Genomic DNA, 24910 nt, shown 5'->3' with positions numbered 1-24910 from the left:
ATTCTTGAAATTAGTTGAAATTAATATGATATTGGTAAGACGAGGGAGGACCCCACTGAGCATGAGACACTTTAAATATATTAAAGCTGTTTCTGTACTCTTTTTAAAGAAGAGACAGAGAAGAAATATATCACTTTCTCCCAGTTCTCACTGATACTCATGAGACACTTTAAATATATTAAAGCTGTTTCTGTACTCTTTTTAAAGAAGAGACAGAGAAGAAATATAAGGGCTTTGAAATATGATCACTTTCTCCCAGTTCTCACTGATACTCATGTGGCCTAAAGTCTCCCTCCATTAACACCAACTGAGCTGATAACCACCTACAACCCAATTAAATATTTACGTATGTAAACTGGCACCCAGTGAAGCAATTATTGCCTTTTCATAAATAAGTGCTGTATTTAGTGAATGAAAAGACACAAACTTGCAAATACAATTATAACTGAATTTAACTAAATTTAAGTAACAGAAATGCAGCCATTTTAGCAATCTTAGCAAATAAAAAATATCTTTTTCAAGTATTTAAAAAAAATTAAAAGTATTTTTCATACAAGGAATTAAAAACATTGGTCAATATCAATTCAAACCTCTTCTGAATTTAATTATGCAATTCAGTACCAAATAGAGTACAATTAGCCATGTTTTTTGGAGTTTATTATTACAGTATGAAGTATGAGAAGCAGAAGAGACACTCACTATGTTCACTTGCTAATACGAAAGATTCAGGAGTTCTTTCAGGTAGGGGAGGAGGTGAATCTTCACTAACGTCAACATCTATATTAAATACATAAAATTCAGACAAATTATGAACTTGTTAAAGAATATTAACTCATTAAAGAATGAATTCGTTATCTAAACAAGAAAACTTTGACATTCTATAAATCAATTCTACAAGTATCTAAGAGAACCAGTTTTAAAAAATGCAAAAAACAAACAAGAAATCCTTACTACTTGACTCGTTATCAAGAATTAATGAAGCTGGGAGGGGGTGGGGGAATGGGATAGACTGGTGATGGGTAGTAAGGAGGGCACGTATTGCATGGTGCACTGGGTGTTATACGCAACTAATGAATCATTGAACTTTGCATCGGAATCCAGGGATGTACTGTATGGTGACTAACATAATATAATAAAAAAAATCATTAAAAAAAAAAAGAATTAATGAAGTTTAGTGAGCAAAGCGGGATGAACTCCATCACTGCTGCATAGAGAAAATGACTCTCTCCTGACTTTCCTGACACCCTGCAGACGTTAATCACTCTGCCCTGAGTGTGAACACAATCTTCAGTAGAAAGCATGGGACCTCTCTGTTGGGCTTGCAGATGATGCTTTGAGTCCATGAAGGAAAGCTTTGGTCATTTGACTTAAGCCAGTGTTTCCCAAATTGGAATTAATTGCTTAACTCCTTTCATGAATTTTGCCATACAACACACCACTATCTGTCCTATTTACTTTTTAAGTCCTACTCATTTTTAACTTAACTATGTCCTTTGGTCGCATTTTATTTACTTATTTTTTGGGTCATATTTTAAACAGTAATGACAAATAAGAAATCTGAAGTGTTATTTTTCTAATATACCTAAAACTATTAATTTTTTTGAACATTCATCTATTTAATGCCTAAAATCTTCTGAACTGTGGCATATGACCTGCTCTGAGAATACTGACTGAAGCCATATTAAAGCTTTTCACCAGTAAAAACAAAATTCACTCTTGGGAAAGATAATACACTAAGTGAGCATCATCAGTTGGCTTACGATATAGACTGGATTAGATCTTGGGTTTTTTTTAAGGTTTTATTTATTTGACAGAGAGAGAGAGGGCGCGCATGCGCACACAATCGGGGAGCGGCAGGCGGAGGGAGAGGGAGAAGCAGGCTTCCAGCTGAGCAGAGAGCCCAATGTGAGGCTTGATTCCAGGACCCTGGGATCATGACCTGAGCTGAAGGCAGCCACTTAACTGACTGAGCCACCCAGGCACCCCTGTATTAGATCTTTTGAGGTTTCACTGGAGGCAGAGAAAGAAAATATGATGATATAATTCTGTGTATGGACTCTCAAGTTAGGAAGGATGGGGTGAAGAAAGAGAAATGTAAGAATCCTATATTATTTTGTCTGGGCCCGACAACTGTTCTCTTTAAAAAATGAACAATCTTGCAGTGATACTTTGCTATTTAACCGTATCTGACAGGCTATGTATTAAAGAGACTGAAGAATAGCAAAGCCTTTTCAATTTTCAACTAGCATGAGCCAGGTATGACTGCTCTTGTCCTTCCTACATTTATTTAACTAAAGACCCAAGAAATTAGAGCCTCTAGGTCCTGCTAAGAAAAGAATTCCAGTCCATTACTTTGTATGTCTATGGCTGGTACTAGAACACTCTCTTGCATGTAAAGTTAAGCCACTAAAGAACAATCCACCTTATCCAGTGGTAATAACTAGAGCCACCACCATTCTTCCCCTTGCCCTTATACTACTAACCGCACACAACTGAAGAGATGGCTGTTGGAAGAAGGATGCATAATCTTGCATTTTGGTGCCATTTCATAATTAAGTGAACAAATCAGGAAGGGCAGTCTGCTTAGTTTACATTAAATATCAGGTATCTTTCCAGAAACTGTATACCTCTTTTTCTCATGACAATCTTTATTCTTAAAGACTTTTATTTTCTACCTGTGGCTCTTGCTTCTCAGCTCCATGTTTTTCCTTGGATTTCTGGATCGCCTTTCCTATGTTATAAACTTCTGTTTTCGAGGTTATCCAACCAGAGACTACACATTTTACAAAGGTTTTTTTGCAAATCATACACTGAATGGGGACTTAGTATAGCCAAGTTTGAGAAATCTTTCAGGAGCCCTGAGTCAATATTAAAACCAGAATTCAGGGGTGCCTGGGTGGCTCAGTTGTTAAGCGTCTGCCTTTGGCTCAGGGCGTGATCCCAGGGTCCTGGGATTGAGCCCCACATCAGGCTCCTCCGCTGGGAGCCTGCTTCTTCCTCTCCCACTCCCCCTGCTTGTGCTCCTTCTCTCGCTGGCTGTCTCTCTCTGTAAATAAATAAATAAAACCTTTAAAAATAAATAAATAAACAAAAATAAAATAAAATCAGAATTCATAGCCAGGAATTTCTGTCAGGCAGTAACTTATGCAAAAGTTGTTTTAGGTATCAAAACTAAATTATTCTGTGTCACTCCCTGACACGTTCTAAAACAAGCAAACAAAAACCTAATTCTTATGCCAATGGTTCATCTATAAAGTAAATAACTGAACATTAAAAATAGGACTGCTTGTAGTCAAGTTATAGCACGGAATACACAGGAAAATTTTTAGTTAATACCAAACTCATTTAGCATAGTTAGAATAGGGCAAAAATAAACCACAAATCACATTTATAGCTATCTTTGCCTTGACATACAAAGAACAGAAGTGAGGTGGTATACAGCAGGATGACTTTAACTATCCTTACACAGCATTTTGTATTTTAAAGGAACTCCTTCTGTCACCACCAGAAGACCGGTCAGGTAGCAATAACTTTTAATGAACATACCATATCTCGCATCCTTCCTGCCCTCACACCAAATTCTATTTCTACTAATGGTTTAAAGAAATATATTTCCTAGGTATAAGAGGCATGCCTGATATGCTACAAAAGCCTAAAAATTTCTTTTCAACTCGTTTTCTTGTGTAGTTATGACTTGGCAGTTATTTTTCAAACTCTGAAGTGGAGGAAGAAAAAATTACTAACAATTTTAAATTATGGCAAACTGGTGAAGTAATATTTATGGTGGTAATCATTATCTTCTGAAGACCCAGAAGAGGGGTACCTGGGTGGCTCAGTCGGTTAAGTGTCCGACCCTTGGCTTCAGCTCAGGTCATGATCTTAGAGTCCTGCAATCGAGCCCTGCCTTGGGCTCTGTGCTCAGCACGGAGTCTGCTTGTCCCTCTCCCACTGCTTCCCCTCACCCCCTGCTCTCTCTCTGGAATAAATACATAAAATCTTACACACACACAGAGAGAAGAATCAAGACTACAGAGAGTCCTGTACATTTAAGATACTACCTTAGATTCTCACCTACTCTACCAGATACAGTCGCAAGATTAAAAAACAGTATATGTGAGTTGGGGAAAATAAAGGCACCATAGTGTGGGTGGTACTTATTAGGTCAGAATTAGAAAAAGAAAGTTATCTTTCAAGTTCACGGTACTTATTTTGCCTGCACTCTGTAAATACCAGCCTACAGAAGTCAAGACCAAAGTTCACTGACAAGTAAATGACCACTGATCATCAATCTACCTGTAATAGCTTTTGTGTTTATTACATTTGCTCTCAACTTTATGGCCTGTTTAAGAAGGCAGCCAGGATTATTTTAGTAGATCAAAGATGAGTTTCAACAACCAATAATATATCTTGGGAACCAAGTGCACATATCACCTTGAAAACCTAAGACAGTTTTAAAAAGAGAGTCATTAATTAAATAACAGTATCAATGACTTAGATAAGGAGGATATAACACATTCACTACTGACTGAATTAAATTTCCTATATTCTGCTGAGTAGTTACAATTTTGCTTCTTGGCTAATCTCAGAGTTGAAAGTAGCTTCATTTCCAAGTATTTTGTGAAGAGAATTTTTTTAAAAGGCATTCTCTAGTTAAAAAGAATAAAAAGATGATGAACCAGTAGTTGTGATAAAGGCGGATGAAATTATATGGCCAATCAAGCCATTCTACATTATTTGCGTCACTGTTACTTTAAGCAATTCTATCTTCCCTAAATTATTTCTAATTATTCAGTCGGCTAAATTTTTGACCCACATAAAATACTAAAAACTATAACACCGGAGGGGGGGAAAAAGCACAAAAATTTTCAGTTACAACAACTGAAATACCTGGGAAACACGAAACCTAGTAATGCAATTAACCAAATTAAGGTAACAATAAATAAAAGCTTACTTTAAAAAAAAGTATGTAAAATAATGAAATTCTGCTGTAGATGCTAGAGTGAAATGTGAAATAAAACATAATGAATTAATATAGATAAGTGCTTAAAACAGTGACTGGCACACAGTAAAAATATTTAAGTGTTAGATACTGTTATTATTACCTTTTTCAGCACCTGAATGTATTGTTCCTGCTATATCATGTCTAGCAATGGACATTGGCAATACTTTCCTTGTAGAAATGCCTTCAGTACTAGTGGCAGCAGAAACTGTGGCACTTGCTGTTGAAATATTAGTCTTATTCGTGGTCACAGCACCATCAGAGTTCCTTTCATCAGAGTCCGAGTCATCAGAGTGAAGAGGATTAGTGAAACTGAGGGGTGCTCTGAATAGAGGCGAACTGTTATGATCTGCAAGATCATGGGTTTCGACTGGTGTTGTGGGGCTTGGTGTTAGACTCACAGTTTTCACTGCTTGACAGTGGATATCTGAGGGTTTGCCTTCAGATGAATCAGGCCTGGGTAGGGTATTTTCAGGTCCGTGAAATGACCACGTTACATGTCCTTTCTCATCAAGAGGCAAGCGGTCTGGCCTTGGAGGTGTGCCTGAATTCTTCTGTGATTCTTCTGGTGGGATAAATGGAACTTTATTTGACTGTGTTGCACTGCAGTCCACACAAGAGTTCTGAGAAACATCATCAACTTTTAGATCCCCTGAATTCAATTCCTGTGACTTAGAGATTTTATCACTTACACAAGGTGGAGTTGATTTAATTTTAATGGCATGTCCCCTATTCAAAAGTGTGTTCCCATCAAAACTTTTTGGTCCCTCTTGGAGGGGGACCTTCTTAATCTCAAAACTTAAATTTCGCTCCAATTTTTTATCCATCTGTTCAACAGTTGATTCATTTTTCCCTGGAAGTTCTGCTGATTTGTTATAGTTTCTGTTGAGGTCTGTTGAATGTTGTTCTGATGAAACCATGTGCAACACTGGCTTTGGATGGTATCTGTCATTGTCCTGCCACACAGTAGTGACTGTTGGAAAAGCTGAAGGGGGAGAGGGTGTCAAGATGGGTGGCACTGGATGAGGTTCTGGTGGCTGAAGTATTTCTTCCTTGGCATCCCCTTCTACAAGGCAACTGAAAAACATTAGGAAAAGGCCATCATAAGAACGTTCATCCTTTAATAAATAAAGAATTAGAAACTGTCAAACAAAATTTAATGTTTAATAAGGAAATACATTTACAAATATAAGAATTTTAATGAAAAACAGCAGTCTCCTCCCTTCAGCTATCCAGAGACACGAACTTTCAGCTTTCTTAAATAGCTGCTTCTAAGATTCATCTCCACTATTTCAAAATGCATAAACTGCTCTTTCTTGATCTACTTCATCACAGATTCTCCACTGTCTTCCTACTATGTATCTTTTCTATCTTCTCAATACGGTTCTATTGTAACTTTTAGCTAGTTCAATCTTATTTTTTTGGTTTTGTTTTAAAGATTTTATTTTTTCATTTGAGAGAGAGAGATCACAAGCAGGGGGAGAGGCTGAAGCAGAGGGAGAAGCAGACTCCCCACTGAGCAGAGAGCCTGATGCGGGGCTCAATCCCAGGACCCTGAGATCATGACCCGAGCTGAAGGCAGACGCTTAACTGACTGAGCCACCCAGGCGCTCCTAGCTAGTTCAATCTTACGACTATAGATATTATTCTTACAAATGACGCCATGATTTCCTATATTTTCTTATACAATTTCTTGTTTTTCTCTAAAATTGTCTTGGGTTTCAGATGGCTTAGTACTCTACGTATCACCAGTAATTCAGCCATTCTTCGAACTTTCTTGCAGATTTGTACACCTCCTCTCAATTGGTCAATCAAGCACACAAGGTAATTATTAATACCACAGATGTTCCTCTTAGATCCTTGGGCCTCGTGCTCCAGTGTGTACCACTGACTACCTAGGCCATCGCAGAGATGATGTTCTCTCCTGTGTCACTCTCTCCTGTTTTCCAGGTCCCATCTTACTTTTTCTAGTTACACTTCCTTGTTTTCCTTTCTATAGCCTCAGTTGCTTAAGAATTATATATAGGAGGCAGGTGCCTGAGTTAGTTAGGTGTCTGCCTTTGGCTCAGGTCATGATCTCAGGGTCCTCGGATCAAGCCCCACATCGGGCTCCCTGCTCAACAGGGAGTCTGCTTCTCCCTCTGCTCCTCCCCACCTCGGCTCACGCACTCTCTCTCTCAAATAAAGAAAATCTTTAGGGAAAAAAAGAATGGAAAATTTAAAATGATTGGAAGATGTCTAAATATATATAAGGGGGAGGGCTTGAGACTGTGGCTTAGTGGTCATCTAACTGCATGGTGACTGAGTACGGCCTCTGCAAATCACTGGTGGGCCACAACCATGAATAAGTATATATTTCATCTCTTGGGTTGGTTAGTTTTTCAAGAGGGAGATTCTGTCTCCCACCACCAATCTGGGAGCAAGGGAGTTGGAGGATCTGACCATTCAGCATACAAATGCCTATTTTCAGTAAGGCACTACAAACCCACCATCATTTGGACCTGATGTCCTTGAATCTAGAGACTCCTGGGTTCAACTACTCCAGAGCAAATCCTTCCTGTGTGCCCAAATGTGGGAGAGGCAGTCATTTGCTCAATTTAATGTAAGGAATCTGGTGTCATGAACTCATTAATCTCTAAATACTATTTAGAGTACTTAGGTACTCTCCTTATTTTTAGTCCCATCCTATACACCAGGCTTAAGGAGGACTTCCAATTTCTGAGGTTTTCTGGGGGTTCTTTGGAAAATCATGTTGCTTCTTTTTGGCTTCCCCCACCTACATGAAAGCAAGTTTTAGCTTTCTCTGTTAAGTCCCTTTTCACTGGCCGACGTGCTTTCCACTTTACACAATTTTGTTGACATATCTGATGTTATCCCCTCTCCAATTTTGTTTTTTAATCTTTATACATTCTTATATTTCTTCACTACAATTTTAGGGAGTTTAGGGAGGGACCAGAGTTAAATGTGTTCAAGCAGCCTTATTTAACCACTAATCTTTTTTTAAAGACTTATTAGAGAGAGCACGTGTGCATGTGTACACGTGTGGGTGAGAAGGGCTAGAGGGAGAGAAAGAATCTCAAGCTGACTCCCTAATCAGTTTGCAGCCTGACACAGGACTTAATCCCACGACCCATGAGATCATGACCTGAGATGAAATCAAGAGTCAGACGCTCAACTGACCAAGCCACTCAGGCGCCCCTTAACCAATAATTTTCCAAGTGCTTTTGGAAGCAGTCTATGCAGGATGCTGACATGTAAAGAATAAATACATTTTCAGCTACTTGCATTTTTAAAAACAGCTTTACTGAGGTATAGTTGATATACAAAAACCAATATATTTAATGTATAAATTTGATGAGTTTGTCAGTGTGCATATACCCATGAAATTATCACCATAGTCAAGGTAATAAGCATATATCCATCACCCCCAAAAGTTTCCTTGTGTCCCTTTGTGGGGTTTTGTGGCTACTTAAATGTGATTGGTAATTACACTAACAGATTTTTTTTTCCCCTTATCCTTCCTTGATTTAAGGTTGGAACAAGGTTTAAAACACTTAAACAGCACGTACTATAAGCCCAGCCACAAAAAAATACATGCAACATATGGATTTTCCACTGCAGTGTTCCATACTCATTTTTTGCTAGATATTCTGATGTAAAAAAATTCCACTGAATAGATAATATATGACTTGCATAATTCTTACTGTAAATATTGGTTTTAATATAATCTATTTTGAGAAAGGTATATTTTTCCCTTAAACAAAGCAAATTATTCAGGACCTACCACACAGTAGGCATCGTACCAGTGCCAGAAGAGGACAGAACAATGAACACAACAGTTTGGAGAAATAGTGAAAAATAAGGCTAAAAAGGTAGACTGAAGCTATACTCTGAAGGCCCAGAATTTCACACAAAAACATTTGGACTTTATAATAAAGAAAATTTACATTTATTTGACCAAGTCTTAAGATGAGTGACTCTATAATTTTTTTCAAAATGATGTTATTTAAAATCAGAAAATTACTTTTCTTACAATAATTTAGGCTGGATTCCATATGGGGTGGAAAGAGTATAGGAGTAAAGGAAATGACAACCAAAAAATTAGAACATAACACTTTAAAAACAAAAACCTTCATTACTCTGCTTTTTTCTAGGAAAGCAATACCATATAATGAAAAAAGCATTACTGGACTGGAAGATGAGATCTGTGTTCTCAGCTGACCTCTGCTAGCGTATGCAGGTCAATTCCTTTGGAAAGCAGCTATATTAATATCCCTGTGATCAAGATTACTGTAAAAATTAATGAGTTCATGACATCACTTATTGCATTGACATATCATTGACTATCTACAGAATGTACAGAGAATACAAGAAAGGAAGAAAACATATGTAGTAGATGTTATAACAATGCTAGTGATTTTTTTTTTTTAAGATTTTCTTTCTTTATTTGAGAGAGAGAAGAAAGAGAGAGAGAGCACGCGTGCACTCACACCAGTGGAAGAAAGAGGCAGGGGGGAAGGAGAAGCAGGCTTCTGATGCAGGGTTTGATCTCAGGACCTGAGATCATGGCCTGAGCTGAAGGCAGACACTTAACCAACTGAGCCACCCAGGCACCCCAACTTCTATCAAACTTTTAAGGGGAAAAAAAAACAACAATAACAGTGAATCCTATATAAAAGAAGTCCTACTTTGAGGGAAGGCCAATCCATTTGGGCAGATCTTTGCTCAAGACAAGACCCTGTATAAGTCATTCTAATAGTTTATTGTTACAGATGTTCTACTGTGACTCCTTTTAGAAGTAATTCAATTAACACCATTTTAATTCTACACTGTAATGGGAAAACTATCATGTAATGGAAATCTAATATGTGCCAACTCCCATATGTAGCATTTTCACATAGTTTATATCATTCCATCCTTCGGACAATACTTAAACAAAAAAGCCAAAACCAGTGCAGGATCAAATAAGTTAAGTGATTTAATCACAACCTCAAAGGTAGTAAATGGGTGAAAAGGACTTGAAACTAAAGCTTTCTGATTCTGTCTATATTCTTTCTATACTACCACATAACTGACCCAACAGCTACCTTAAAAGAAAAAAGAAATAAAAAGGGATACAAGAATATATCTTGACTTTACTATAAATGAGCCTGGTATGAAAGTAATAAAATGCTGAGAGAAATAAAACTCATCTTTGATAGTAATGTTATTTAATAATTTCTTCAATGTGCACACAATTTTTGACAATCTAACTTTTTTAGTCACTACACAAAAACTGAAATCTTTAGAATATTTAAAAATTTAATTGCACTACATACCAAAATATGAGCTATTGTAAATTCACAGTTAGTTCACTGTTCTGGTACAGTGTACTACTGAGATTTTACCCAAAGTGAAACGAAATTTTTAGTACACCAGTAACAAATCAGTGCCATACACATGCTAGTCCCAAGATAAAAGAATGATAAAAGTTATAAAAATAACTTGGAAATATTCAGAATTTGTTTTATTTAACAGTGAGTAAAATAAAAATATCCTTTCAAAGAAAATGTGACGTACAATACCTGCGGGTCCTTGGTGGTTTTGGAGGAGGCGAATCCTGTTTGTCAGGATCTATGGAGCTGACCAGGTTTTCAGTGTTAATTTCATTCTGCTGAGGAAAAAAAAAAATGCTTCAATAAAGTTAAAAGAAAAATTATTTTCCTTTCTCATGTTTCACATAAACTGTTACTAGGCTTTTCAATTTTTAAAATAATGCCGATTTTCTCAAATAACAAAATGGGTTTTAAACATATTCTCTATATTTTAGCTGAAAGGGCCAAACATCAATGACAGAGATTAATATCAAAAAACAGTCTGGAGTGTCTGGCTGGCACAGTCAAAAGAGCATGTGACTCTTGATCTCAGGGTCATGAGTTTGAGCCCCACGTTGGATGTAGAGATTACTAAAAAAATAAACTTAAAACAAAAACAAAAGCAAACTCAGTCTATCTCCAGTTACTGAAAACTCAACTGTGTACCATGGCATTTAAACACATTTCAAATGCTACTGTAAAGAAACAGATTTCCAAGAAAATAAAGATCAAAGAAGATACAGCTTTTTTCAGGCATCACTACCAGTAGAATCTTAACATGTGCAGAGAGGGGGGAAGAAGCCAACAAAATAAGCGTTATATCTTTTACCTTTCCCAATTTTTCAGGATTCCTATTGCTACCTAGTACTTTTAAACAGGTCTCAGATCTCATTTTAATCATTCTTTGCCCTACCCTTTATCACTATGGAGTGCCCTGCTCCATTAGCATATATGGCCCTTATTATCACTCCCTGACCAAATAAACCCCAAAAAGGCAGAGAGAGCCCATTCAGGGATATCCTTGTTCTATTCATTAACAAGGATGTTGCAGAGTCAACAGTTTTAAGAATCTTAGGTTGTGTTTAGGATCGTGAATAGAAAAGTTGTGAAATTATTATATAAAACATTGCCTTGAATTAGTTTCATCCTCAAGGAAGTACCTCATTTTTATCCGGCTAGGATATGTTAATGGACCAGAAGACAAGAATGATTTTCACCCTTGCCTATATCTCAGATTAATTTTAGGAAAAAAAAAAAAGCTATCTTTACATACACTATGATTAAAGAACTCTGAAACTGTAGTTGCCCTTTTTTTTGCTTTTTACATCAAAAGACACTTCTACTGTGCCCATCATAGCACCTTCTTTGCCTTTGTAACTGTTTCTTACAAGTGACTTTTTTCCCCCTAAGTATTCCCAACTAAGGAAAACAGACATCTCAACTTTTCCACAATTTTTAGTGCACCCTGTATCCTGATACATAATCAGATGTATTAGATGCAATTTATGCATCTTAACTATGTATCTTACTCTGACCTGAACAACAATAACATCATGAGAAAGGTTGCTTTCATTCTTATCAAAGCCACCTACCATAACGAAGGCATCTGGTGCAGGGATATCTGCTAAGGTAGGGTAGCCATGTAATTTACTGTCCAAATCAGGGCTCTTTGAGAATGAAAGTGGGAGCACTAATTATTATTACACCTAGACAAATATTAATTGGTGTTCCCTCAGGTAAATCAGGTCTTTTGGATGCCACACTTTTAGATCCTCAGACATCACCAGAATTTAGACATTCTTTGCATCATAAAAATACCGTGGGCGTATTAATAATTCATTTGCTTACAAACATACGCCCATAACACTCGTTAATATTTTTGTATCAAAATCTGTACACATTCACATTAAGTAGGTTAAATAAAGGTTAAGGATGAACCATATGAAAATGCTTCTAACCTTAAAGCACAGCTATTTTTTATAGTACAACATAGCCTCAAATCATGTCAAGTCAGGTTCTGCTGCCAAATGGGTATAATACCAAACCAACACTTTCACTCTCTCTTTTCCCCCCTTCTCTTCCTTCTCCCCTCCCCCACAACTACTTTAGATTTTCAGAGCTTTTGGATTTTGGAATAGTAGGTAAGGCAATGTGGATCAATATGTGAGATGCACTAAACAGTAAGCACTGGAGAGGATACAAAAATGTAAAGTACATAGTACTTAACTCCAAGAAGTATAGTCTAGTAATATTACCAAATTAAAAAATAAAGGGGTAAGGATAAAATCATAAAGTGGTGAAATCAGAGATATTATTTAAAGGTGAGAATATTAAGAATATAGCTGAAAAATATTAAGAAGTTGAGAATATTAAGGCAGTATGCAGAATGACAATAAGAGACAGGTTAAGAGGGGCACCTGGGTGGCTCAGTGGGTTGGCCATCCACCTTCGGCTCAGATCGTGATCCCAGGGCCCTGGTATCGAGCCCCACAGGGGGCTTCCTGCTCAGTGGGTAGACTCCTTCTCCCTCTGACCCTCCCTGCTGCTCCTGCTCGCTCTCTCTCGCAAATAACTAACTAAATAAAATCTTAAAAATAAAAAGAGACAGGTAAGATACTGAGGAAAAAAAAAAAAAAAGAACAGAGTATGGAAGGGAACAGGTGGGAAGGGAACAAGAAGAGAAATTAAGGGCATTTTCAAACAAATATGACAAAGGAAAGGAGGTGTCATGAATAATTTCTCGTTTTGGATAAATGAGAGAATGGTGGAACCATTAATAAAAAAGGCCAAAAGCGGAAAAATAACTTTAGGGGGAGGTAAGACTTTGGAACAAGCTGACTCTCATATGATGAAAGAAATCAATGTGGTGGTATAGAAATGCAACTCAGAGAACCACTGCCTACACAACATGAACAAATCTTCCTGGTTATTGGACTTCAGAGTAGGACTATGTTCTTCTTAGATTCCTTATTTTTACCTACGATAATGTATGCTCTACTCATATCTTTTGACACTATTAACTACAGCTTTTGTCCCCACATTTGTCCTAATGTATATAGCTCTCTTAAGGGGCTTTTGTTGGGGCAATTGAAACAATCACCAACTTTTGAAGGTGAGAGAAATTTTAGAAATTAAATAATCCACTGAAATTAGGTGCTAGTATATTCTTTTTGTTTCTAAGAAGGGCTTGCTAAAGTTATTATTTTTTTTACCTTTTGACTGCCTTCACCCATTTCACTAATTTTGTGTCTTAATATTTACTACAAAATAGCCGTATCAGAGGCCACAAAAAAAGATCAGAACTTAAATATCAAATACTTAAGGATATATTATCAACTGCAGAACAAAATAAATATAAAAACAAAGTGCTTTAAAAATAAAGGACATTACAGTTCAGGAAAAAATATTCAGAATTCAATATCACATCTAAAATGTAAAACAACAATAGAAGGACCATAACACAAACTATTGTTGTGTTGTAACACAAACTATCCTAGAATTGAAAATCCTGATATTGATAACTGATAGTAGTCTTTTATATACAAGATAAAAAGGCATGCATGTACATCTTACAGATGTTTGCTTACTGAAGTGTTTCTAAATCCCAAATCAATAGGCTAGTCGATTCCAGAATAAACTTTCTCTTTAGATCTCCTACTCTGGAAAGTCATCTTAGTCGTAAATACCTCTAACAAATACCATTTATTACAGAGTCTTATATTGTTGATCACCATTCCAACCAAAATTTCTATCAAAATAATTTTGGAACATATAGTTTAAGAGTTTTTTTGTCTGTTTTTTTAAACTTTACCTTTAAATTGTTAGAGAAATAATAATTAGATTTATAAATGTTTCTCACAGCATAGGTTCAGAAAGGTAAGTAATATATTTCAAATCATTTTACTCAACCATACAGTTCTAAGATGATTTTCCCCAACGTTTTAGATTCCACATTTTTTCTGACTGGGGTTTATGGTCTCCAACCACATATAAACCTACTATAAAAACAGTGCCCTAGATTCAGAAATACCTAGAAAACAAGATTTCTTAAGAGGACACTATCAAAAAATTACCTAGAATGATAAGCTATCTTTTCTTCTATCCATTTGTCCTTCTACTTTTTAAAACCATTCATCCATTGAGTTATATAGTTATATAGTGTCAGACACTACAGTATTACAACCTTTGGCAAAATATTTATTCTTACCAAATACAATTTCTTCGGAATGGAGTCCATGGAAAATTGTTTTTCCTTTTTACAAAATAGAAATATCCATCTTACCCAAAAGGTAATTCAGCAGTCACCATGTCAGCAAGGACATAATCTAACATTTCAAGTTCAGTTAGCAAACATTTAGTGGGTGTCTCCTATGTACCAGGTAATGAGATAAGAAAGTGGATTTGAAATAACCACTACTTTGCCATTAGATGATATCTCATCTCATCCCATAACATCTATATGATCTTTCTTCTATTCCTTAGCTATCTGTGAACCTCTGACCCATTAGACAGAAACAATCTGTAACAAAATTATAATCCTAGTGTGAAGTTCAGACTAGTAAAATGGAAATTTAATTTATGGGAAAAAACCTAAAAAGAATCAGGTAATGAGAAAACAGAGATGAAAGAGCAATGCGGTATTTATCACATATCATTTTCTGGAGATTACTGAAATATACTTAAAAGCTTTAAAAGTACAGCACTGAATACTGCATTAAAATTATTTTCAAGCAAAGGCAACAAAAGCAAAAATAAACAAGTGGGACTATATCAAACTAAAAAGGTTCCACACAGCAAAGGAAACTATCAACAAAATGAAAAGGCAGCCTATGAAATAAGAGAACTAAATAGCAAAAAAACCAACAAACAACCTGATTAAAATTGGGCAGAGGACCTGAATAGACATTTCTTCAAAGACGACATACAGATGGTCGACAGGAATATATGAAAATATGTTCAACATCACTAATCATTAGGGAAATGCAAATCAGAACCACAATGAGACTTGAGACCTGTTAGAATGGCTAGCATCAAAAAAACAAGAAATAACAAGTGTTGGAGAGGATGTGGAGATAAGGAAACCTAATGCACGGTGGGTGGGAATGTAAAGTGGTGTAGCCATATGGAAACAATGTGGAGGGTCCTCAAAGAATTTAAAAAAAAAAAAAAAAAGAACTACCATACGATCCAATAATCCTGTATCTGGGTATTTATCCAAAGGAAGTGAAAACACAAACTCAAAAAAATGTATGTACCACCAAGTTCACTGCAGCCTTATTTACAAGAGCCAAGACATGAAAGCAACCCAAATGTCCATTTATCGAAGAATGGATAAAGAAAATGTGACATATACACACAATGGAATATCATTCAGCCATAAAAAAGAAGGAATTCCTGGCATTTGCAACAACATGGATGGACCTTGAGGGCATTATACTGAGTGAAAGAAGTCAAACAGAAAGACAAATTCTGTATGATCTCACTTATATGTGGAATCTAAGAACAAACAAAAAAACTGAACTCCTAGATACAAAATAACAGATTGGTGCTTGCCAGAGTTGGGGGTTGGGAGGTGGGTAAAATGGGTAAAGTGCATTAAAGGATGCTAGCTTCCAGTTATAAAAATAAAAAAATCATGGGATATAATGTGCAGCATGGTGACTATACTTAATACTGTACTGCATATTTCAAAGTTCATTAGGAGAATAAATCTTAAAAGTTCTCATCACAAGAAAAGAAAACGTGTACTACATGTGGTAATGGATGTTAACTAGACTTACTGTGATGATCATTTCACAATCTATACAAATATCAAATAACTATGCTGTATACCTGAAACCAATATAATGTTATATGTCAATTATAGCTCAATAAAAAATGAAGTAAGAATTTTCTATACATTTGAAAAATGTAATGGTAATATTTTTCACTTGTATATAATAAAGGAAATGGTAATCTAAAATACCTACATTTCTGAAGTACAGAAACTTTAGCTTTGAAATTAATCTGGCATTTATTAAAACGACAAATATTTTTCCATTTAAGTTTAAAGAAAAAAGCATAACCTATTTAGCTTTCTGAAGCATTAACTGAACGTCAATTTATTTATTTATTTTTAAGATTTTATTTTTATTTATGTGACAGAGAGACAGCCAGAGAGAGAGGGAATACAGCAGGGGAGTGGGAGAGGAAGAAGCAGGCTCCCAGCGGAGGAGCCCGATGTGGGACTCGATCCCAGAACGCTGGGATCACGCCCTGAGCCGAAGGCAGACGCTTACCGACTGCGCTACCCAGGCGCCCTGAACCTCAATTTAAATAACATTATACACAATAATATATAAAACATTCTATTCTATATTATATAATATTTGGCTGCATTCAGCACAGATTGTAACAGGTTTTAATTAAACTAAAGGGAAAAAGAGATGGCAACATGTAAGGCCTAGCTGCACAACAATTCCTATATTAATACAGGAAATAAAAAATGAGGTCACATATATTTATCTTAAAAATCTAAATTATCACTTGGCTAACAAAGGAACTACACAGCCCCTAAAACTCATGGATCAATACTAGATTATTTTAAGACACTGAGATCAGCATTTGGTAACAAGTCTCTCATTTATAAAACCAAGAAATTTCAAACAGTCTGGGAAAATGCCAAAAACAATGTGAAGAAGAAAAGGAAAACAAAGGTTATAAATTTTGCAACTCATTTCCTTATTTTACTTCAGCTGTTAAGGCTAAGTTGATTTATCATGTGATGGCTATCTTAGGTTCAGGGATAAAAAGGTAAAGAAATTTTATCCAGGGACGCCTGGGTGGCTCAGTTGGTTAACCGGCTGCCTTCGGCTCAGGTCATGATCCCAGGGTCCTGGAATCGAGTCCCACATCGGGCTCTTTACTCAGCAGGGAGCCTGCTTCTCCCTCTGCCTCCTCTGCCTGCCATCCCCCCTGCTTGTGCTCTCTATCTCTGACAAATAAATAAAATCTTAAAAAAAAAAATTTTTATCCAAAAAATAGCCCAATACCTTCAAGGACAAGATGATTACAGAAAGACAGCAAATAAAAGAACTAGTTGGAAAACAGAGGCAGACATGAAAACACTATGAGAATAAAGTATTTTTGTCAGGTCAAAAGTTTCAACTTCCAATAAGATCTTTTAAGGCCAAAATGACATTGAACTAAACACATGCCAAAAAGGGACTTGCAGCATTATAATTCTACTTAATTAAAAAGCCTGTGCAAAATTAACTACAAAACTTTATATCATTATGACCAAGAACACAATTTAATTCATGCAGAATCAACTTAAAATTACTTAGGTGAGGGGTAGAAGAAAAGAAAGAACAATGCAGTTAATGTTTTTAAAAGTAATTTATATTTGAAACAGTAAAGATTTTTGACATAAGACCCATTTTCTTAACTATGTTCTATTTTGAATATTATTTAACTTGTACTGGAGTCATTAAATATCCATGACAATGGAGACAGTCAAACAGGAAGAAGGAAAGGAGTTAACAAAACCAAGGTTAAATAAAAATAACAACTGTTACGGATATTCTCATGTTAGGTAAAACACAGATGACAGTTAAAAAACTAAATATTACATCTTGGTTAAAAAAAAAAAAAAAAAGTTTTCGGGGCACCAGGCTGGCTCAGTCAGTAAAGCATGGGACTTTTGATCTCGGGGTTAAGTTTGAGCCCAACGTTGGGTGGAAAGATTACTTTAAAAAAAAAAAAAAAAAGTCTGGGGCGCCTGGGTGGCACAGCGGTTAAGCGTCTGCCTTCGGCTCAGGGCGTGATCCCGGCGTTATGGGATCGAGCCCCACGTCAGGCTCTTCCGCTATGAGCCTGCTTCTTCCTCTCCCACTCCCCCTGCTTGTGTTCCCTCTCTCACTGGCTGTCTATCTCTGTCGAATAAATAAATAAAATCTTAAAAAAAAAAAAATTTAAAAAAAAAAATAAATAAATAAATAAAGTCTGAAGGAAGGAAGGAAAGAAAGAGAAAGGAGAGAAAAGTCTTTTAAAATTAATAAGCCAAGAACACGTACCACTCCATCAGCAAGTTTCTGGGCCCCATGAATTTCATATAGTTGCAGCTGTTTTTCAAACAGTTGGGCAATAGCTCTATGAACAAGCTCATACTGCTCCTATTAGGGAGATGACATGATAAACAAGGGAAAATAAACAAGGGAAAAGACATTTGGAAAAAAAAAAAACCCTAACAAACCAAGAAGGCATTTAAAAAAACACAGTCTATATAAAGTGAAACAAAAAACTATACCTTAGTTTGCACTGCAGAATGCCTTTGTGTTCTCATTTCTTGTATTAAATTAAATACATTAAATTCCTCTGGTATTTTCTAAAACAAAGAATTTAATACATCAACTCTTTTTCATATAGACCTTTAACTTTTCAAACAGACCTTATATACATGCTGGATGACTGAAAACATTTACTGAGCACTACCTACCATCCATCAGACACTGTTGTTGGCATTGGATAGACAGTTATCTGGACCCTCAGCAGTCAAGCTAGTGAGGTAAGTGAACAAATAAATATCCAGCCAAGGTATAATTACAGTGCAGTGGGAATAAAGATGCTGTGACTAACTTTGTCTGGTGTGTGGAGTAAAAAGTGGAGGAAATATAAACACAGCAGATTAAATGTTAATCTATTTGGGGAATTGAGAAGCTTGATGTGGATACAGCCTAAAACTGAAAGAAGGAGAGGTATTTAAGGAGGAAAGAAGACAAGGCTACCTGGACTCTGACTGTAAACATAATAGTGTTTGAACTCATTCTACAGGCTCCAATTTCCTGGGCTGGCTACATGAGGACCAGCTAAGAAAGTTGGTAAAAATACAGATCCCTCACCTACGTATCTGGAGACTGTGAAACATCCCCGACAATTGTTTGGTACATATGGAATTAGAACTACTACAGTAGGTAACACTGACATGAGCAGATTTGATATTCAGTCTGCTTTTGCAGCAGGGAAGATGAGAGTCTGAAGGAGAAAAACTGGTAGAAGTTTACCGAAGGAATCTAAAAGAAGACAAAGATACAAACAGATTTGAGGCACATTTCTGAGGCAGAACTGTTAGAACTTCTTGATCAACAGGAATATTTTGGAGTGATAAAGAAGAGTTAAAAATGATTCCCAGATTTACTGCTTTATATACAACAAAAGATTTTTACAGAGCGCCTGGGTGGCTTACTCAGTTAAGTGTCTGCCTCGGGACATGATCCCAGGGTCCTAGGATTCAGGCTCCCAGCTCAGTGGGGAGTGTGCTTCTCCCTCTCCCTCTGCCCCTCCCCACTGCTTGTGCGCGCAGGCGCGTGCGCTCTCTCCCTCTCTCTCATGAATAAATAAAATCTTAAAGAAAAAAAAGATTTTTACATCAAGTCCTAACCTAAAACAGATTATATATATGTTAAGCCAAACACAATCAAATGAGGACTACGTTCAAAATACGTAACTTTTGGAATGACCAGATATTTATTCTGCTTATTGGCATTTCCATCCCAATTTTAATCTTTGACTTTTATGTTAAAATGGGTTAGAATCCTAGTTATATTTTGTTCACTTAAAAATTTTCATTTGAGTATCAGGAGATTATTACATTTTTGAGGAATACAAAAATAAAATTTAATCCCAGAGGGATTTTGAAGAAAATTTAAAATTTAAATATACCCTAGCAAAACTGAAAAATGTTAAGGCAGAGGAAAAAAGGGAAAAAACAGAGGGAGGAAAGAAGGGGAAAAAAAAACCCTAAATATTTTATTAATCCTATTTGATACAAGATAAAGATTGACATATTCACAGAAACACAACTTAAAGCTATAAAGGGGCAACCTGGCTGGCTCAGTGAGTAGAGTATGTGACTCTTGATCTTGGAGTTTTGAGTTCAGACCCCATGTTGGGCACAGTGTTTAAAAACATAATTTTAAAAAAAGCTACAAAGAATTAAAAACTTCTCTCTAATGAAATGAATACTATAGAACCAACAAGAGAAGCAAATCTACATGAGACAACTTAGTGTTTTTCAAATCTATAATGACGGCTGTGTTTTATTTACCTCCATATCCTCCATAGTATTGAACACAATGTCTTTGAAATAGTAGTGGTAGTAACAACAGTAACATCAGTTTTAATGAAAACTAACATTGAACTGAGCACTTGCTATAGGACACACATAGTTCTAAGGAACTTTACAAAGGTTAATTTATTTTTTATGAGTTATTAATATTATGATTCCCATTTTCAGTTGAAAAAATTGAGGCACAATGAAATTAAGTAATTTGACCAAAATCCCACAGAGAGTAAATGACTAAATTTTAATCTGGGGAGTTTGGGTCCAGACTCAACATCCTTAGCCACTATAAAATAACATTTCCATTTAGGCGTAAATATTTATTGAACTGATTACACTTATACCTAGAATAAATATAAAAGGCAATGAGGATTCTATATTTGGAAAGGTCAACCCAGAGTTTACATTCTAAATGTAGGTATCAATTCACATAGAACAAAGGCATAGTAACATGTTTACTTTGCTGCCTCATGCATTATCTCAAGGTAATATACCTCATTTATACCTTTTCCATTTTCACTACTTTTTTCTTACATAGTAAAGCTATTTCTAAAAAAGTAACATGTATAACAAAACACATGCTATAATTTACTGCAATTTACCATTAAGTTGGAAAACAATAATAGATCAATAGGATATAATGTTATATAAAAATTATTCTTACCCCAGCTTTTAGTAAGTTCCATGTATAATCTATGGCACAAATGGCACCTGTTCTTCCACAGCCTGCACTATAAATATAAAGTTTGAAAGAACAATTTGATTTTTGTCATATAAGAACTATATTTTAAATGTGGATGACTTTTCAGAAGCAAAAAAATCATTTAAGAAATTTGACAATATTCTACTATTTTAGTCAACAAATCATAACTTAAAATGTATGCATGGCAAACATCTTTAACATTAGTATTTGTATCTTGTGTTTATTTAATTTAGGGAATGTCCAAGATTCAGAGAATACCTAAGTGATTCACAGAATACCTAGCAGCTTTTACTTTGGAAGTCTAATTCTACCTCAGAAAATCTTGTCCAGCCAACATAGTAACTTGCAGAGAGAAATTTATTTTACACCCAATATGGCTCTGGTGCCTTATAGTAGCAGAGGAAATGATACACCATTTCAATCTGCAAAAGGTATAGAAAAGATGAGGACTACCACAAGCCCTAGAAATTGGTTTGAACACTAGCAGTGATTTCACCAGAACAACAAAGACAAGTCACGCATTCTCAACTCCTAAAGAACTATCAGAACCTGGAGAATGTAAAGTGAAATTCTGCAGGTTTTTTTATTTTCAAACATGACAAAGTACATTAGAGCAACTGATTCTCAACTAGAGGGAGGTAGGAGACATGCACCTCAGGACTGAGAATCACTCAGAGTAAAGACATTACTGACATCACCAGAATAATTTTTAGGTAGAAAAAAAGTTGGGTAGCTTTTTAATGCATATTTTGAAACCTTCAGAAATATCAGTAGTTTGTCAAACATGTCACCTAAGATTTCCTGATAAAATACATCTATAAGCAACTTAGTATGATTTTTAAAAAGCTCTTAATAGACATTAGTAATACTAATTTTTAACTGTTGATACATTTATCAATTCCTCATCAAAACATTTCTAGACTATTGTGTTGAGTTACTAGGGGCTAAATGACAAATATTTAAAACTTGACAGTTAAATGTGTGACCTTACAAAGATACACACACAACCAGATTGATGAAACACAATGCAAAATTTAAAAACAGATCTGAGTATATTTCAGTATTACATAATGGTGAATTTTCCCATGAAAGGGGAAAGATTAGACCATTCAATAAATGATACAGGGAAAGCAAGCCTAACAAGAGCAAAAGCTGGGTTCTTACCTCATATCTTAATCATAAAAAAAATTCCAGATGCATTAGAAATAGGTTTACAAAAAACCTATAAAAGTGCTAAAAAAGGTAGTTTATGTACTACTGTTACAGAAGGACTTTCTTTTTTTTTTAAAGATTTTATTTATTTATTTGACAGAGATAGAAACAGCCAGCGAGAGAGGGAACACAAGCAGGGGGAGAGGGAGAGGAAGAAGCAGGCTCGTAGCGGAGGAGCCTGATGTGGGGCTCAATCCCAGAACGCCGGGATCACGCCCTGAGCCGAAGGCAGACGCTTAACCACTGTGCCACCCAGGCGCCCCACAGAAGGACTTTCTAAGCATCTCAGTGGACAGAAATCATAAACAAAGATTCATAGCTCTGACAACATAACAACTTAAAATTTATGTGTGGCAAAAGATAGGCAGAATAAAAGCCATTTAAAAACCATGCTACTTACAACATAACTAAAAGTTAACAACCTCAATATATAAAGATACAGGAAGAATTTATAACATAATTTTTTTTAAAGATTTTATTTATTTATTTGAGAGAGAGAGACAGCCAGCGAGAGAGGGAACACAAGCGGAGGAGTGGGAGAGGAAGAAGCAGGCTCCCAGCGGAAGAGCCTGACATGGGGCTCGATCCCAGAACTCCGGGATCATGCCCTGAGGCGAAGGCAGACGCTTAACGACGGAGCCACCCAGGCACCCTTATAACATAATTATTAAGACATGAATGCCTGCTAATGAAATAAGTGGAAAAATACACAAATAAGCAATTCACAAAAGAATATAAACCACCAAGAAAAAAAAAAGGTGGCCTGTCATGCAGGCATTAAATCAAACAAACAGGAAAATAATAGTATTGGGGAGCGTACGGGAAAACAGGCACCCCACAAATTGACTAATTATAATTAGCATTAGCTTTATGGATAGCAAAATTTAAAATATGTATTAAAAGCATGAAAAAAGTTCATGTTCTTTCACTTAGAAATCCCATTTGCTTTTATCTACCCTAATAAAGTAATTACAGATGTGCTCAAAGATTTTACCATGAAGACAGCCACTTGGACATTTAAAATAGATGAAAAAGGGGGCGCCTGGGTGGCTCAGTTGGTTAAGCATCTGCCTTTGGCTCAGGTCATGATCCCAGGGTCTTGGGATGGAGTCCCGCGCTTCTCCCTCTGCCTGCTGCTCCCCTGCTTGTGCGCTCTTGCACACTCTCTCTGACAAATAATGAAATAAAATCTTTTAAAATAAATAAATGTTTTAAAAATTAAAATAAAATAGATGAAAAAGGATGGGGGAGGGGTAGTAAATGCCAAGGAATGGAAGTTAAATATAAAGTATAGGGCAGTCATAATTCATTGTAGAAAGAACAGTTACATGATTTAGAAAAATGTACACAATTACATTACATGGGGAAACATTCTTTAAAAAACTACACACACACACACTGAAGGACACTGAAGTTTTAACAATGAGCACCTCTACTGGAATTGTGAGTGATTTCCTTCCTTTTATGTATGTGTTTTCTAAGTCACTACAGTTAAAATACTATTTTGGCTGCTAAAAAATATTAAATGGTCTATTTAATTTTTTAAAGGAAAACCTTCCTATCAAATTGATTCTTGAACTATATACATTGATTGGGCAACACTGATAGAACAAAAAATGGTTGTGACTAAACTGTGAATAAGTCAAGTCAAAGCAATTTCTATGATTAGATTTTTTTCTTCTTAAACACGCTACTTAATTAAATGGTCAACTAACCACTGAATTAACTATAGAAAAATATTTTTTAATCAATCAAGTTGTTAACTGATTCCCATATGTCCATCAGCAAGTCACCTTTCTGGCCCATAACTAAAAAGCAGCCTTTTCAACCCACTAGTAAGCATTACAATCAGACCTACTGGATAAGAAAAACTATCTTTGGTGTTCTGTCTCCACCAAAAAAATCTTTGAACTATTTAATTAACCAGTGAATTTCTGAGTCTGAGAAATTTCGTTTACTCTTTATAACAAATGTGAATGCAGATATAAGTCACTTAGAGAAACCGATAGCAGTTTTATGAAATAAGTACTATGTTTCTAAGTCTTTTAGAAGAATCTAATGTAAATTAAAAATTAAGAGAAGAAAAATTGCCTCAGGATTCAGATCGCTTTTACTATTTGGAAACCAATAAAATGACCTATCTCACTTGGTAATTCCAAAAATTAGGTCTCAAAATACCAAACATCACCCATATTATAATGCCTACTTATAGTCCAAAGTATTTAAATATTTGGAAAATTCTTTTGTACCTGCAATGAATACAAATAGGCACATCTTCATGTTCTTGGTATTTCCTCATTAAGCTTATCATGTCCAAAATAGAATCAAATGATGTGGGAACATCATGGTCTGGCCAGTTCACATAATGAAACTGATATAGCCTACGAGATTCCTTCAAGAATAACAGAAATTCAGCAGTTATAAAAAGACACTACAAACTTTAAAGCATACAGAAAAGCTGCACATCTCACTTTACTGTCATTTGTAAGATATTTACGTGGTATTTAACAATGCCTTAAAAAAATAAACAATAACTACATTTA

At 35.8% G+C, this 24910-nt stretch overlaps 1 protein-coding gene across 6 annotated transcripts in view; it reads right to left on the bottom strand.

Moving 5' to 3' along the window:
- The window catches only part of PTPN12 (protein tyrosine phosphatase non-receptor type 12), an 86478-nt gene that overhangs the window by 5033 nt on the left and 56535 nt on the right, over positions 1 to 24910 (bottom strand). For 5 of the 6 annotated variants that reach the window (XM_034667002.1, XM_034666990.1, XM_034666995.1 and 2 more), the window contains 7 exons: positions 24617 to 24759; positions 21117 to 21183; positions 18641 to 18718; positions 18408 to 18506; positions 10564 to 10652; positions 5103 to 6076; positions 700 to 777 (listed from right to left, as the gene is read on the bottom strand). In XM_034667002.1, the coding sequence (XP_034522893.1) occupies positions 700 to 777; positions 5103 to 6076; positions 10564 to 10652; positions 18408 to 18506; positions 18641 to 18718; positions 21117 to 21183; positions 24617 to 24759 (1528 nt within the window). The remainder of the gene's footprint in view (positions 1 to 699; positions 778 to 5102; positions 6077 to 10563; positions 10653 to 18407; positions 18507 to 18640; positions 18719 to 21116; positions 21184 to 24616; positions 24760 to 24910) is intronic. The other variant, XM_034667010.1, reaches the window with a different exon arrangement.

This window comes from Ailuropoda melanoleuca, chromosome 1 (genome assembly GCF_002007445.2).
Source record: "Ailuropoda melanoleuca isolate Jingjing chromosome 1, ASM200744v2, whole genome shotgun sequence".
Lineage (NCBI taxonomy): Eukaryota > Metazoa > Chordata > Mammalia > Carnivora > Ursidae > Ailuropoda > Ailuropoda melanoleuca.
Note: the sequence above shows the minus strand (reverse complement) of the source record. Positions and strands in the feature narration are given on the sequence as shown.